The sequence below is a fragment of the Panicum virgatum genome, chromosome 8K (genome assembly GCF_016808335.1).
Source record: "Panicum virgatum strain AP13 chromosome 8K, P.virgatum_v5, whole genome shotgun sequence".
In the NCBI taxonomy this organism is placed as follows: Eukaryota; Viridiplantae; Streptophyta; class Magnoliopsida; order Poales; family Poaceae; genus Panicum; species Panicum virgatum.
Window position 1 is genome coordinate 37,314,977 of NC_053143.1, and position 16,536 is coordinate 37,331,512.

At 47.2% G+C, this 16,536-nt stretch overlaps 1 protein-coding gene and 1 pseudogene across 1 annotated transcript; one reads left to right on the forward strand and one right to left on the reverse strand.

Moving 5' to 3' along the window:
• Positions 1 to 854: 854 nt before the first annotated feature.
• On the forward strand, positions 855 to 3,807 carry LOC120645678 (annotated as a pseudogene).
• Positions 3,808 to 5,048: 1,241 nt separating this feature from the next.
• LOC120644523 (receptor-like protein EIX2) lies at positions 5,049 to 8,282 on the reverse strand. Its single transcript, XM_039921156.1, has one exon. It carries the CDS (start codon positions 8,165 to 8,167, stop codon positions 5,264 to 5,266), a length of 2,904 nt encoding a protein of 967 aa, XP_039777090.1. The 5' UTR covers positions 8,168 to 8,282; the 3' UTR covers positions 5,049 to 5,263.
• Positions 8,283 to 16,536: the final 8,254 nt, after the last annotated feature.

Sequence of the window (16,536 nt, forward strand, 5' to 3'; positions counted from 1 at the left end):
AAACCCCTACGCACCAAGGGACTTGGGAGCTTCCCTCCCTCTCTCGCCACAGCTTGTACCCCATACTACGAGCACTTAGGTGCAAGTAATACAGTGCATACCCCTCTGCTGGACGTACGGCCTCGTCGGCCAGAACCAGGATAAACCCGGTGTCATTGTGATTCTTCTTGCACCAACCATCTGGAGGCAGGGACACGCAGCATATTCACTAGTTGGTGCTAGACCGCGAGGTACGGACACCGACACTGATGTAGTTTAGTAATTTCCTAAGTAGGACAAACTTCGTGACTGACTCCTTGGCCTCAACGCCGCCGAGATGGAGGGCATTGATCCGGTTGCTCACCCCGGCCTCCTTGTCCTCGTGGTGGAGGTCCTCGAGGTCCTCAGGCTCCCCATCGCTAGTCAGAAACCACTCCACATCATTCTCCGCCAGCTTCAAGTCCTCCATGTCCACACCGCAAAAGCCGAGCAAGTTTGCCACGCACGCGATTCTTTGACCCTCCATGGTGACGTTGTCGACCACCTCTAAAATGGAAGCTGGATGCGCATGGGCGACAACCTCATTCGCCTTCTGCCTCACACCATCGAAACGGATCTTCTTCATCGCCAGCCCATCCTCGATATCCATCTTCATCAAATCAAGAAGCAACTCAAGAAGATCCAACTTCTGATAGTACTCGCTCGCTTGGAGAAGCGTGGCCAGCGAGGCGTCGTCGACCGGCAATCTGCATCCTCAGGCTGTGGAGAAGCGGGCCCGCCTCGAACAGATCTCCAACGCAAGGGACAAAGACGTGGACATGAAGCCACTCCTCTCCCAACGAGCCCGGATAGTCTCCTCGAGATCCGCCAGACTCATGACCTCCACCTGGCAGGGCGGCGGGGAGGCAGCCTGGAGACAGGTACACGGCGGCGAGTAGTTGGGTTTTGACGTGGATTGTATTTGGATGGGTTAAAATAGGTTGTATTAGCTAGGAGAGGAGATGGGGGTCCGTTACCGACCCTGCTAATGGTTTGGGTTAAAATGAGTTTTATGAGTTGGTTTTTGACGTGGATTGTATTTGGGTGGGTTAAAATGGGTTGTATTAGCTAATGGGTTGGAGCGGAACGAGTTATATGTAAATGCGAGTTGAGATTGATTATAGTGGGTTGAAATGGATACTTTGTGCAAAACAGTATATATGGATCCTAAAACTAAAAATCACGCATTCACACCATAAAATATTTAAATTTGACTAAAATTTATTAAAGATGACTCAATATGACTAGCAGTTACTCTGTGCAAAGTAGTATGGTTAGATCTATACTTGGGCCCCACGCAAAGAGCCGGATCCTAGAAATAAAATCTCATGTTCGCACTATAAAATTTAATCAAAATTGACTAAAACTTGTTGAAGATAACTCAGTATAACTGACAGCTACTCTGTGCAAAGCGGTGTGGCTAGAACTACACATGGGCCCCACGTCAAGAGTCGGACACAGAAATAAATCCTTGCGTTCACACTATAAAATTTTATTAAAATTGACTGAAACTTGTTGGAGATGACTCAGTATGACTGACAGTTACTCTGTGCAAAGCAATGTGGCTAGAACTGCATACACGTGGGCCTCACGTCAAGAGCCGGACTCTAGAAATAAAATCTCGCGTTCACACTATAAAATTTATCGAAATTGACTGAAAATTTTTGGAGATGACTCAGTGTGACTGGCAGCTACTCTATACAAAGCAATGTAGCTTGAATTACATATGGACCCTACATCAAAAACGGAGCCGCCAAACTAGTTGGAGAGAATTTGACGTAGTAGTTCAAAATCAGTTTGTTTGGGTTGAAATATTGATTTGATTTACTTTGGAAGAAGAGAGCAAGTAGCTTGGGTTGGTTTGGGTGGAATAGCAAGTGGATGAAGTTGATTTGGTTTCTAAAGTATATTAATAATGAAGTGGTGTGCTTTTAGTTTGGTTTCCAACTCAATAGCAGCGTGTACGGGCTTACGGCCGGCATCCGACGGCTTTTATGTTGCGACAAACCAATATTGAGCGTAGAATCCACCCCCGATCCGCATCATCCTTCTTCATCAGCCATTAGAAAACAGACGTGTGGACGAGCCGAGAAACTGGTTGGCTCCAGCTGGCACTGCCGGGGCGGGCCGCGGAGCCGTCACGGAGCTGGGCCGTCAGTCGGGGCCGTTTAGGTCCCACCTGTCAGTCTACAGAGGGGCGGAGACTTTTTCTCTCTCCACTTGTTGGACTGACGCTGTTTGGTTCACGCGCCCGGTGAAGCCTGCGCCAAGAACCTGGTTTGTTCAACACCTAGTAGAGTTTCCACCAGAAAAAAACACCTAGTAGAGTTAACCACATTATGCAGAATAATCACTCTGGCATGGGAGTGAAGACGTTTATAATTCGAACCTACCCTTGTTCGAATCTCCATCCTTGTTATGTTGACCGCTGGCTTCGAAGTGCCATTACACCTGGAATTAGAGAAATCAAAGTATCAATGTTCGAATGTGGTGGGATAAAAGTACAACTTCCCAGGTTCACTTCTATCTAGTGAGATAAGAATCTCAATTCAGACTTTTCTGCTTAAGGAATGTTCTTTTCACTGTGCGGCCCAAGTTGGTTGTATGAGTAGCCTGACCAATTTGGATTTGCGTTCAGTAAACATTACTGGGGAGGAACTATATAGTTTTCTATCCAATTCTTGTACTCTGGAGCAATTTAGGCTTTGCAACTGCAATGATATAATTTGCTTGAAGATACCTTGTCTGCTGCAGAAGCTTGATATCCTCGATGATTGATAGCAGTAAGCTGGAGATGATTGATAGCAATGCCCCTAACCTCTCCGCTTTCTTCTTTTCTGGGTTCCCAATACATATCTCGCTTGGTGATGCATTGCAAGTGAGGAAACTAAGATTTAGCCGTCACCATTCACCTGATGCGCTACATTATGCTAGTGTCAAACTTCCATCCATCGCGCCAAATCTCCAAACTCTTGTGCTATCAACAAGTGATGAGGTTAGTTTTATCTTTCCCTATAAATTCATCGTTCTGAAAGCAAAACTGATGGTAGCATTATAATTTTATATTTACAATACTCAGTTACTCAATTCACATTAATCTTTGGTGGCATCTCTTTCTTCAGACAGTCAATACACCAAAGGTGTTTGGCAAATTCATCCAGCTCAAGTATTTGGAGACAGTGGTTTCCGGATCAGAGTTTTCCCAAGACTATGATCTATGCTCTCTTATTTCTTTTCTTGATGCTTCTCCTGCCTTGGAGTCTCTCATTGTACGGGTATGTCATCATTTATCCCTGACAAGCTATTGTTTAGAAACTTCTTATTTAGGGTGAAAATTAGTGTATTTAGACTAATTGAAACCTTGTTGTTATTATTAAATAGACTGACATGTCATGTATGTCTATGCAGATAACGCAGCCAACCATAAGACGCGATTCAGTTATTGAAGACTCAAGTGGTTACTCATGTCCACGCTGCCTTCAAGGACAGTGCCATGACAACCTCAAGAATGTGATGATAACCGGATTTTGCTCTGCGAAGAGCATGATCGAGCTCACGATCTGTATTATCGAGAAAACAAAGACACTGACGTGCCTTACATTAGACACTGCCCGTGGTCATGATAGGAGGTATGCCAAGATTGATAAGTGCCTGCGGCTGAATAAGGAGGCACTTGTGGAGGCTAGAAAGGCCCGTATTGCCATTCAGAGATATGTCGAGGGGAGAGTGCCCCCTTCTGTGAACCTGAATGTTATTGAGCCATGTAGCAAGTGTGTCGAGAAATATTAGGCACTTCTCCAAAATATGATATGCATAATTTAGCTTCCCAATTCACCCTGAGTAACTAGGGACAGTTCTGTACGCTACTTCTGCCAGAAAGCATGTAGGAGAACATTCTTATTGCTTGATAACAGAAGTCGAGTTAGTAATGTAGACACTAGCAGATTGCACGATTCAGTTTCCTGCAATCTACTGTTCGTTGAATGAGTTGACTTCTCCACACCTACTTTTCAAAAGACCCGACCCTAGAGAAAAAACAATTAGATGATATTTCCCAGATTTTGTATTTATTGGTGGGTGATAAATGTTCGAAAAATTCGTGTAATTAATATATTTAATGTCTTAAACTTGTATAATGTCATATGAACTATGGACTATGGATAGTTTCTATCAAAATCATGTGAAAACTCTGAATTTGACCTGATATTTCTGATATTTAGTGTTCATTGGTCGAGTCTAGGAAATCTGATTTACTGAGTTGTTTCCCTACCTCTGAAAATCCATATCTCGTACTACTACTGTCTGTCTATCTTCCGTTGAGGTCAAAATACGGGCCCGTTTGACTGTCATCCATTTAAGTATTTTTGGTTTTCCAAGGGCCAAGACAGCAGGACGTGTGAAGAGGAAAGAAAAGAAGCTGCAGCGTCTCACTTGTAGGCGAAAATGCTCAGCAAAAATGCTTGGTGTGTGGATCCATGACAGAAATGTTTTGCAAGAAAGTTACTGATCACTCCCTCTCGTCATAAAACAGAGGACTATAGTATTTTTGGCATCACTATGACATTGACACATGGGACCCCTCATATGTCACTCGCAAAACGGCTCATTGAGCACCAGCAAAAAAACAGCACCATCAGTAAGGAAGTTGAATTTCCTTAGCTGACGGATTTTGCTTGGTGATTGCCTACCATGGACTGTTTCCTTAAAGGTTTTAATACTTCTATTTGCTATTTCTGACAGTCAAGGTTATTCTGATTTGTGGTAGTGTATATGCCTATGCCATGATATATTTTATCAAGCTGTGGTTAGTTATAAAACCCCCAAAACCTATGTCTTTGTGATCACAAGGTGAATCAATGGGCTTGTGACTAGACCTTAAAATTTTGATGTTTACGCATTGTAAATTCGAGTTTAGACGACGAGAGGGTATATATGGGCCCACTCTTATTCTTCTCTTTCACATCCAGTACGGAGGCAATGGAGGTTGAACAGGCATAAGTGGAATTGTAACACTGGAATGACAACAGAAGAAAACAAAATCACTCGGTTCATTGCATTGTGTTTTATTAGTAATATTGTGTATGCATTATCGACTTTCCACAAACATTCATCACTCCAAACTTCGATGAAAACAAGATGCACAACCTATAGGTGTTAAAAACTTCACTGTCGATTTTCCCTCAAGTATTCATGGCACTCGATTCCAGTGGCCAGTACCCTAAAGCCTCAGTAGATATATAAGCACTTAGCTTATGTCTGCCTTTCTTACATACCTTTTCCAAGTTACAACCACAAAGACATAAATTCCATCATAGAACTTATCAAGTAGGAGAAAATAAGCAATCCTCAAGGCTTTGTGGAACAATAGGGCACAAAAAACCACCCAGAGACCAACGACATATCCGATGCCAAGTCCAAAGTACAAGGACATTGGCTTAGAACGGTTTTCATCTCTCTTCTCATCTCCATGTGCAGATGTGTTATTGCTCGGGCAGTTCCTTTGAATAGGAGGCCCACATAGACCAATATTTCCGTCATACATTGAGGGATTATTCATGTAGAGTGTGTCAAGTTGACGTCCTGATGGTATTCTTCCTGTCATATTATTGTTAGACAAGTCCAAAATGCTTAAGTATGTCAAATTTGATATGCTTGATGGGATTTCTCCTAAAAGATTGTTATTGGAAAGATCGAGTGACTCCAATGACTGCATGGCCCCAATCTTGTCTGGAACTTCTCCATTCAATTGGTTCCGAGATAAATTCATATCTACCAGTCCAGCCAGAGATGTTATTTCCTCTGGAATTTTACCGGTTAAATAGTTGGATGAGAAGTCAATGTTCATTATCTCCAAAGCACCATAACCTCGGTAATTTAGTTGCTGCCTCTTGGTTTCTATTGATAACTCACCAATTATTACTTGGAACCCATGGATGATTTCATCAGGATCCAGTATATATCTTCTTGTCATGAACGTTAAACTTGAGAGTTGCGGAGGTATGACACCTGATATCCAATTGGCTGCAAGATTCAAATGATAAAGATTTGTGAGAGCAGTAATATTTCTCGGAATATTCCCATAGAACATATTGTGATTCAGTCGCAAAAACTGTAATGACCTAAAACTCCCGATCCACATGGGCAATGTTCCAGAGAATCTATTATGTGATAGATCAAGAAAAGATAGACTTGTGCAGGTTCGTAGAACTGTTGGGAATTTTCCAGAGAAGCTATTGTTACTCAATAATAGGTATGCCATATCTGTCATATTTAAACATTTTGGGAGTCCTCCTTCAAAAAGATTATTGGCCAAATCCAATGCATACAAGCCCAATTCACATATAGATGTTGGGATCTGACCTCTAATGTAATTAGAATACAATATAATCCCTCTTAGCTTTGGTGCTCCAGAATCTGATGGCAAGGGCCACGGTCCTGATAAAGCGTTTCTTGAGATATCCAACAAGCTAAGGTTTCTTGGTAATTGAGGTATTGGACCGGTCAAATTGTTTGAACTAGAATATAGATATTCCAGCGACATGATATCCATATTTATTGGCACGCCACCGCTGATTTGATTATTGGAGATGTCCAAGTTTACAACCCTTGAAAATGCATTGCAAAACCAATCTGGCAGCCTAGCTCTTATACCTGTGCTTGAGATATCGAGCGAAAGAAGATCCACTTGCGATTTAAGCCATAAGGGGAATGAAGGACCCATCTGGCAAGATGCAAAAACTGCTTCCTGTAGCCTGAAGGTAGGTACCCATTCTGAACCCACCACAAGTTTCAATTGATTATCGGATAAATACATGTATTTCAAGCTTTGTAAACCATCCATGTGTTCTTCCGTGATTAGGCCATCCAAGTCATTGTGTCCTAGATCCAGTTTAGTTAAATTGCCCAGCATACCTATTTCAGATGGCACATGTCCAGTAAGGTGATTAGCAGAGAGGTCCAGGGTCTTCAGATTCGTGAAATTCCCTATGAACGCTGGGACAGACCCTGTGATGTTGTTCCCATGGAGTTGAAGAATGACTAAACTGGCCAAATGCCCCATGGAGTTTGGTAGGGACCCTCCCAGGTTGATTGACCGCAGATGCAACTCCTGCAACCTGTTCGATGAACACTGCGGCAACCTCTCAAACAGTTCTGCTACATTTCCATACGAGAGAGATGCATCAAGGTGTACAACCGTCAAGTTGCAAAGTTTCTCCAAGGTCGTCGTCTCGGTGCTCAACCGATTACGATTGCAGCACATTTCTAGCACTTGAAGGGATACCATGTCTCCCAGCGTTCTTGGAAGCTGTCCGTGAAGGGAAGTTGCATCCAGGTAGAGGTGCTTCAGACTCGTCACGTTCCAAAACCAGCAGGATGCAACTGGGTGGTCAAAGGCATTGCAGGAAAGATCAAGCTCCTCAAGGTTTGTAAGGTTGAGGCGCGGGAGCGATTGGTTTGCGCTGGTTAGGGAGCAACCGGAAAGACTTAGGACCTTCAAAGAGGGAAGCATGTTCACCAGGTACGGCCAGTCATCTGCCCGGCCGAGATTCACCCAGTCCATGCCGAGATGCTGCAACAAAGGCATGTGTCTCAACCACGAGAGATCAGTGCAGTGCAACTGCTGCTGCAAGACCCAGCTCGTCGAGAGATCAAGGTGGTGTAGCTTTGAGAGATTCCCAAGCTGCGGCGGCACCGCACCGGAGAACGGTATGCCCGAGAGGTCGAGATACCTTAGGTTCTTGAAGGAGCCTAGGAACTCCGGGATCTCGCCGGCTGGTCCCTGGAGGCCGTTGAGGTCTAGAAGTTCCAGGTGCTGCAAGGAGAGCAGGGAACGACTTATCTCGCCGGTCAGGCCTCCTTCACCGAGGTGGAGCTGGAGGACATGGCCCGTCAGGTTGCTGCACTGGACTCCTCCCCACCGGCAGCAGTCAGGTTCATCCGACTTCCATGTTGCCAAGAGGTCCCCCGGGTCGCCGGTGATGCCCTGCTTGAACGCCAGGAGGGCTTCCCTCTCCTTGGGCGCGCAGGCGACGCCGGCATGGACTCCGGTGAAGGAAGAGGAAGCAGCGGTAGCGGAGACGACGAAGACGAGGAGGAGAAGGAAATTGGGGGTGGACATGCTTAAGCTCAGCCCAAGCACCATCTTCATCTTAGTTTTGGGGTGAGATAGATTTTGCAGCCATAGGAGGTTTACAGATACTGCCCCACGCCGGCCTAGTCATCTGTGATAATCACGGAGGTTGGCATAGTCGTCGGCGTTGGAGTGCGGGGAGGGGCGTCGCCTGTGTGAATTGTGATTGAGAACACGCCGCGTCGTGGGTTTTGACTGCGCTGCAGCGCGTGAAGACTTGGGACGACATAGATGGGCCTGTCTCTACTGCTAAATTTTTCTACACTAACTTTGACAACTAATAATATGTTCTACGCTCTGTAACGAACATGGCACCATTTATGCCATTTCGAGTGATTTTGATGATCGTATAACAATGCAATCAATGGGACTAATGGTTTTGTTAAGTGAATATTTCTAGATCCTAGGAAAGAAGTAAAAAGGCCATGCAAAGCAAAACACGAAGAAAGAACTAAAAAAACGCTGAATTGGACGAGTTCTACTGAAATCAGTAGCACCGGAAGAACCGATTCCTATAGCATATGTGCATCCGATGGTTGTGGGAAGATCCGACGCCCTGGCTTCGGCACGAGTCTGTGCGCCTCTGGAGATCAAGTGAAGAAAGAAGTGAAGCACCGGATGAACCGACAGTGTCAAGAGAGACATCGGTGCATTAAATGTACTATGTTTCAGAGACGATGTCAAGCGTGAAGCAGCCAGCCATTCAGCACCGGAAGAACCGACGCTCCATTGGAGCAAGCGTCGGTGCAATGACGTCAGCAAGGAGCAACGGCTATCTGTGGATCAAGTGTCACCGGAAGAACCGACGCTTAAGCATCGGTTCAACCGATGGTACCTGAAGGTGCTGCGGCCGTGTCAGAAAAGCCAACGGCTAGTTTAGAGCGCAGAGTGACCAGAAGAACCGATGCACTATGCACCAGATGTTCCGATGCTTACGCAGAAAATTGGCCAACGACTAGTAACGGCTCTCTTGAGTTGGTGGCATATATATATATATATATATATATATATATATATATATATATATATATATATATATATATATATATATGTGTGTGTGTGTGTGTGTGTGTGTGTGTGTGTGTGTGTTCCCCCGGCCATTTGAAGATTACTAGAGTTGCTAGAAGTCATACGCACACCCAAGAACACCTCCAAGCGATACAAGAGCTTATTGATCATATTCTTAGGTTTTAGCACTACCTTTGTAAAGTGTGAGTGCTAGATTAGCTCTTGAGTGAGTGAACAAGTAAGGTTGAGATCCTTGTAGCTGGTTCTAGAGTGAACCACACTTGTATTACGTTGTGCCGGCCCTTTGGAGCAATTGGTGGCTCGCCGGCAAGTCAACGACCCTCCGGCTTGGTGTGGAGCGGCGTCGACGACATTGTGCGGGGGACGGAGACTCCTCCTTCGTGGGCAATCTCCCTTAGTGAAGATCGGGATCAAGGTGACCGTGATTGTGTTCACGGAAGAGACTTGTTTGCCGGGAAGCGATACTCTTCGTGAGTGCTTCAATAACGTGGACATAGGGGCGCCTTTGTGGCAATCCGAACCACGGGATAAATCCTCGTGTTGAGAGTTCGCTTTATCTCATCCCTCCCTTTAAGCTTTCTGTAAGGATCGATGAACCAAGAGGGGGGTGAATTGGGCCTTTTTCAAATTTCTAAAACAAAGTAAAGCAACCTTAACCTATGCAATACTAGTAAGGCTCAATTCACCAACTGGCTAGCTAAGTAAATTACACAAGCTTACAAAGATACAACTAGATATAAAACTAAGCAAGGTAGAGCTAAGCTATAATCTCTAAGGTCAAGCACATGAATAATTGTATGAAAGTAAGTGCTTGAAAGTAAGGAGTGGGCAAGAGACAACCAGATTTTTTCCCATGGTGTCGATGTGTTGGCACACACCCCTAATCCACGTTGTGACACTCACTAAGAGTCTTGTCACCTCCCAAGTCACCGAGACGAGGGCGCTCACTAAGAGTCTCCGTTCACCATCCCGGCGTGGTGGAGCTCAAGCCACGTACAAACTTCTTCAGGCTCCCACAATCGTTGGCAAGCTCCGGAAGAAACACCTTTAATCACCAAGATCACCTAGGTGCTGCCAATCACCAAGAGTAACAAGCTAGGGCCTTCACTTGAGCAAGAACCGATCACCAAGAACGGATGCACACAAGCTTCTCTCTACTCAAGTCCTTAGTCTTGCTTCTTGATTGATTGAATGAACAATATGTGGAAGATGAAGCTCAAGGTGGCTCTCAACAAAGTATGAGTGTATGAATGTAGCCTTGTGTTAAGAGTGTCCAAAATGACCCATTGGAGGGGTATATATAGGCAGCTCACACGAATAGAGCCGTTGGAGAAAAGCTGCCAGAAAACTGCGTAGCGCCGGTTAATCCGACGATCCTCCAATAGTCTGCGTCGGTTTAACCGATGAATGTAAACTGCCCCTTCTGAAAACTAGCCGTTACAACTTGGGCAGATTAACCGACGTATCATCGGTTTAACCGGTGAGTGTAGTTGTCCACTGATCAGCTGAAAAACCAAGTCTCTGGATAACTGCACCGACGTTAACTCAAGTCTATCGTCGGTTTAACCGGTGAGTACAACTTCTGAAATCCTTGAAAAACCCATCTCACTGGTCAATTGCACCGACGTTTGATTTCAAACATCGTCGGTTTAACCGGTATATAGAACTTGAAATACCCTGGAAAAACCAACTCTGGACTAATGCACCGACGTTAAATTCAAACACGTCGGTTTAACCGGTGTATTGACTTGTCCAGACTCTACTGACTTCGTTTAACCGACGTATAGAAATTTAGAGTCGTCGGTTAAACCGGTGTTAAAGACTTTTTCTGATTTTGTCTTTTCTGATTTGAGTCTTGAATGAAATCCAAATATTCTTGAGATATAAGTTGAATACCACTTATTTGAACTTCTAGAAACCTGAGTGACCATAGTGTGCATCCATTTTTTATTGACCATGTCCATGCTCAAGTTACTTGGCCTTAACCCCTCTTAATAGTGCGATCACTACAAAACTATAAAACCTATACTAACCTAAGTGTCCTTCTCAACCTTACGACACTTAGGACTAGAAAGATCCTTAGTCTTGATATATATTTGAGTTGAATACCAAGATCGCCTTTTTGAATAACGAAATTGAGGGGCCTCTTTTGACATATGACCAAATGAGCGGTAATGATTTATTAAACTGCACAAACTCATTAGTCACAATAATGGTTGTCATTAATCACCGAAACATACCTTGAGGGCCTAGATGCTTTACAATCTCCCCCTTTTTGGTGATTGATGACAACATAAACATAAATAGCGAGAGAGCGAGAAAGATAAAACAGGATAAACACAAGCAAACTCGAAAAAGGACCAAAGAGCTCAACGGCTCAAACGAAATTCATAGATATGTCACAAACCACAGCATACTCAAGCGTCAAATGTACATATTCATGAACTAACATCAAATGATATCAAAGCCCTGATAACTACGAGCTCTCTCTATCTCTACCATCCCCCTGACTCCAACTCCCCCTGACTCTCTCCCCCTTTGGCATCAAAGCACCAAGAAGGCGAGCTACTGGTCCGGCTGTCGCGGTACGGCGAGGAAGCGGTCCGGGTCATCGTCGTCGTCGTCGTCGGACGGTGAACCCTCGGTGATGGACGGGAGCTGCTGGTCAGAACTGCCGGCTGGATCTGAACTGACTGGGGGTGTAGCTGTCGTCGAGGCTCTCGTGCTGGCACTGCCTGGAAGAGGGTCCGTAGAAGTGGTAACCGGCTCAGCAGAAGATGTGTCAACATCTGAAGTCGTGAGTGCTGACGCTGCCGGCTGTGTCGACTGCTGAAGTAAAGAACCCTCTCCTCCTCCCCCTGAAGGTAGTGTCTGTGGTACGACGGGGAGGGCGACTGACTGGACTGCCGACGGTGAGTCCTGGAAGAGTGTAGTCGCTGGCAGTGGTGAGAAAAGTGGACGATCGGCAGACCCAAGGAGTGCGGACATCGAGAACGTGGTCTCCGGTGTCGCTGAGGTAGCTGGGGCTGCAGTAGGGGCTAGAGCTGGAGTGACTGCAAGCTGAGGTGCCTCAACACCCTGAAGGCCTGGCTGTCCTGGCTGCTGCGGGGCGAGTCCGGTGTGAGTGTAAAGCTGTGTAATCATCCCAAACATCGCCATCATCCCCTGCTGCATCTCCTGGAACTGAGCGTCTGTCCTCTGTGATACTCGGTTGATGAGGCCGACAAAACGCTCCTCCGTTGCAGCACGCTCTCGGGCGGCATCCCTCTGTATCGCTGCAAGCTGAGCCTCATGGGCTCTCCTGGCCTCCTCCTATGCTATTCGATGCTCTCTCTGCTGAGTGACAAGCTGCTGTAGGAGAGAGGTAAGCTTGGACGGCTGGGTCACCTGTGACTCTGTGACTGTAGCAGCAGTGGGTGACCCTGGGGCTGGCTCTCTGGACCCCCCTGCCTCGTGGTCGTGACTAGCTGGGGCTGCTGCAGGAAAGTAGTCGACATCCTCGGAGGAGTCTGACTCAAGCTCAGACCAGTGTATCTCATCGTCTCCTCCGGGAAGCTGTGCCTCGGCTGCCAGAAGTTCCTCATCCTCCTGAGCTACTCGGGCCTGTGCCTCAGGTGACAACTGTGCCATGGCAGCTCTCTCGGCCTATCTGCCTCTCCTCCGGTCCTAGGGAGCTGTCGGACGGTAAACTGGGAACCGGGGAGCCTCTTCCTGACGGTACACACTGCTGACAGGCGACTCTGCTGGTACAATCATCGAACAAATATAGCTGATCCAGTGTGCATAGGGGAACTGGCGTACTACACCCATCCCGTCTGTGATCACATCCTCGATCTTAGCCAAAATAAAATCCACTATGTCAAACGCCTCGTGAGTGAGGATGTGTAGAAGTAACAGCTGCTGTAGACCTGTAAACCCCTCTGGGTAGCCACTCCTCGGTAACAGAGTCCTCCGGAGTGCCATGTGAACTGCATATGCCTCTGGGGTCAGCAAGCTGGGTACTCTGGCATACGACGCTGGAAACGGCTGGCGGAAGCACTGAGAGATCGCCTCGTGAGAAGGTGCAATCCCGCCAATCATAGCTCTGCGCGGTGGATCTGCGTCTCCGTATACCATCTCGTGCAGGGAGACGTCAACCAAGTCAACTCCGAGAATCCCTGCTAACGTCGCCCTGGACAGACCAAAGACCTGGCCTCCAAAAACAAAGTGTACGGCTCTACGCTCGGGAGCTATCCAGGCTGTGGCATAGAAAACTCTGACCCAGTCCTCGATATATCTATTCTGCTCTATCTGAAGTAACCTGGGCAGGCCTCTGAAGTGAGCGAAGTGCTCTCTGACGTCTGCTCCCCCTGCAGCTGTCCTCAGTGAGACCCAGTCGAGCACCCTGTGCGGAAAGATCCTGTGCCCTCGCCTCTGGTAGGTCTCGTAGAAGCTGGCCTGAAGTAGTGTCCAGAATCTACGATCGACCCTGCTGTCACAAGTCACGGGGAACCAGTCCTCCTCCCCAACACTCCACCTGAGCCTCTTGACCTTCGCCGCATTGGCCTTGGTCAAGTTCTGGAGCAGCACACCTGGCTCCAGACGCACAACAGTGTCCATACAGAACACTGCGCGCTCGGCCTCTAGGGCCTCGGCTCTACGGGCTGCTGCTGCTGCTGCGGACCTGCGAGGCTCCTGTGGCTGGTGACCTCCTCGCGTCCTCGGTCCAGTGCGACGCTCGGTCGCGGGTGAAGACTCTCTTGCTGGGGACGTCTGCCGAGTGCGGCCAGAACGTCGTAGAGTCGGTGACCCTTGAGTGCTCTGCCCCTGAGACTGCTCAGACTGCTCTGCCTCTGAATCTGCATCTGAATCTACAGCTGTATCTGAGTGATCTGACTCTGCTGCTGCCTCAGTCGTGGCTCTGGTGGCCCTGGCACCTCTGACTCTGCCCATACCTCGGCCTCTGCCGCTGCCCATGGCTGGCTGCTCTCTGATCGCGAACGGGCGAGCACGGCCTGACGCCTGCTCCTCTGCGGCCTTGGCCACCAACTCGGCCCTCTCGACCTCCCTCTCTGCGCGAGTCCGCTTGCGGACGGACTTCTCGACCACGACCTCCTTCCCCTTCCTCTTCTCGCGACCCATCTTGATCAGGCAATCTGTCGAACACTTGGTGTGCGAGGCGTGAGTGTGTACTGCGGCTGCGGCGTGTGGCATGGAGGCGCGGCTGCGGCGTGTGGCGTGAATGCGCGGCTTCATGGACGTCGGCGTGGGCGGCGCTGGTGCATGGGCGGCGCTGGACGGCGTGGGCGTGCGCGGGCGGCGCAGGTGGGCGGCGCTAGCGGGCGGCGCAGGATGCGCTGCAATGGATGCGCTGCAATGGATGCGCGGCAGCGAGGATGGCGCGCGGCGGCGGCTCGGGCTGGCGGCGTGCAGGCAAGCGGCGGCGTGGGCGTGGGCGGAGTGGAGGCGCGGCGGCGGCGTGATCGTGGGCGAGCGGCGGCGGCTAGAGGGCGAACGGGTGCGCGGCGGCGTGAAGGAAAAGAGGAAAATAGAGGCAGTCGGCGCGGGCATGAAACATATATGACAGGTGGGCCCCACGATTTTCCTTAACGCCGGTTAAACCAATGACTAGGTTTAGAATGCCAGTCAATTATATCGGTGCAGTTCACCCGAGACTCCAGCAAAATTCATCTGAGCGCCGGTTGATCCGACGTAATGCATTTTGAACTCACCGGTTGAACGGTGGTATCACCGGTTGATTGCTGGGACAGAACTTCATTACGTTCACCGGATGATCCGATGTCTTGACTTTTGTATGCGCCGGCTTAACGTCTGAAACTGACTGAGCTGAGACACTACTTAGTAACGCCGGTTAAACCGATGAGTTAAAACCTTTAAGCGTCGGTTTAACCGGTGAACCCGAAAACCCTTCACTCAGCTCACTCTTCTATGCTAAGTCCAATAAACTTATAAAATTCAACTAAACACAAGTTAATGGACTTACATAGGCGACTTTACCCCTCAAAATAAATAGGGTAGCACACTAGCTTAATAGTTTTTCTTTTTAACTCAAGGAAAAGCCGCAAAGCGAGACAAAGCACCAAATAAAATGTATGAGCCTTGTCATAGGAATATTGAAGATAGAGAACTTCAAACTCATTATGACATGACTCACTAGGCAATAACGTACCTAACACTTTGCTCTTTTCACTTTTCATGAATTAAGATCTTGCATATGAAACAAGTTTCATTTTCATCAAGTGATCTCCTTTGTGACCCTTACGCATGCAATGATGGTGCAAGCTACAACCACATGCGAAAGAAAAGTAAACATGAAGTGCACATCTATATGACAAGGAATGCATAACAAGAATTTAAATTCTACTTGTCAAGTTTGAACCCACAGGAAGCTTCTTCATGATGAGCCTTTCTACAAGCCTAGAGGAAAATAAGTGGACCACCACCTCTAGCTAAACCCTTGCTCATCACTATCTTACCATGGTTAGACAAGTGTCCTATATGTATGCATTTTTCTATATGACATGGCAACTTACATGACGTTTGCCGCATCTAGCACATTAAGCTCATTTCTTAGCCTTACAAAAGTACTCTCGTCTAAAGGTTTTGTGAAAATATCCGCCAATTGCTCCTCGGATCTCACACCTTGAAGAGATATGTCTCCTTTAGCTTCGTGATCACGCAAGAAGTGATGGCGAATATCAATGTGCTTTGTGCGAGAGTGTTGAACGGCACTTTCATTGTCACAAAGGAGTGCTTTGGCAATTTTTACGGCACTTTCATTGTCACAAAGGAGTGGTATCCTATCTAGTTTCACACCAAAGTCCAAAAGGGTTTGCTTCATATATAGGATTTGGGCACAACATGCACCGTCCGCTATATATTCCGCTTCCGCGGTGGACAAAGCCACGGAATTTTGTTTCTTACTTGACCAAGAAACTAGAGAACGCCCAAGCATGTGGCAACCCCCGGAGGTACTCTTGCGATCCACACGGCTTCCGGCAAAATCCGAATCCGAGTATCCCAAGAGATCTAAGCTAGCGCCTTTAGGGTACCACAAGCCTATGCTAGGGGTGTGCTTGAGATACCGAAGGATCCTATTCACAGCCGAGAGGTGTGATTCCTTTGGGTTTGCTTGAAAGCGGGCACTCAAGCACACACTAAACATTATATTGGGCCTAGATGCGGTAAGGTAAAGCAAAGACCCTATCATAGAACGATAGAGGAATTAATCAACCGGTTTACCGTCCACATCCAAGTCAAGATGCCCATTGGTTGCCATGGGTGTCTTGATCGGCTTGCATTCATCCATCTTGAACTTCTTCAAGATATCTTTAGTATACTTCTCTTGATGGATGAAT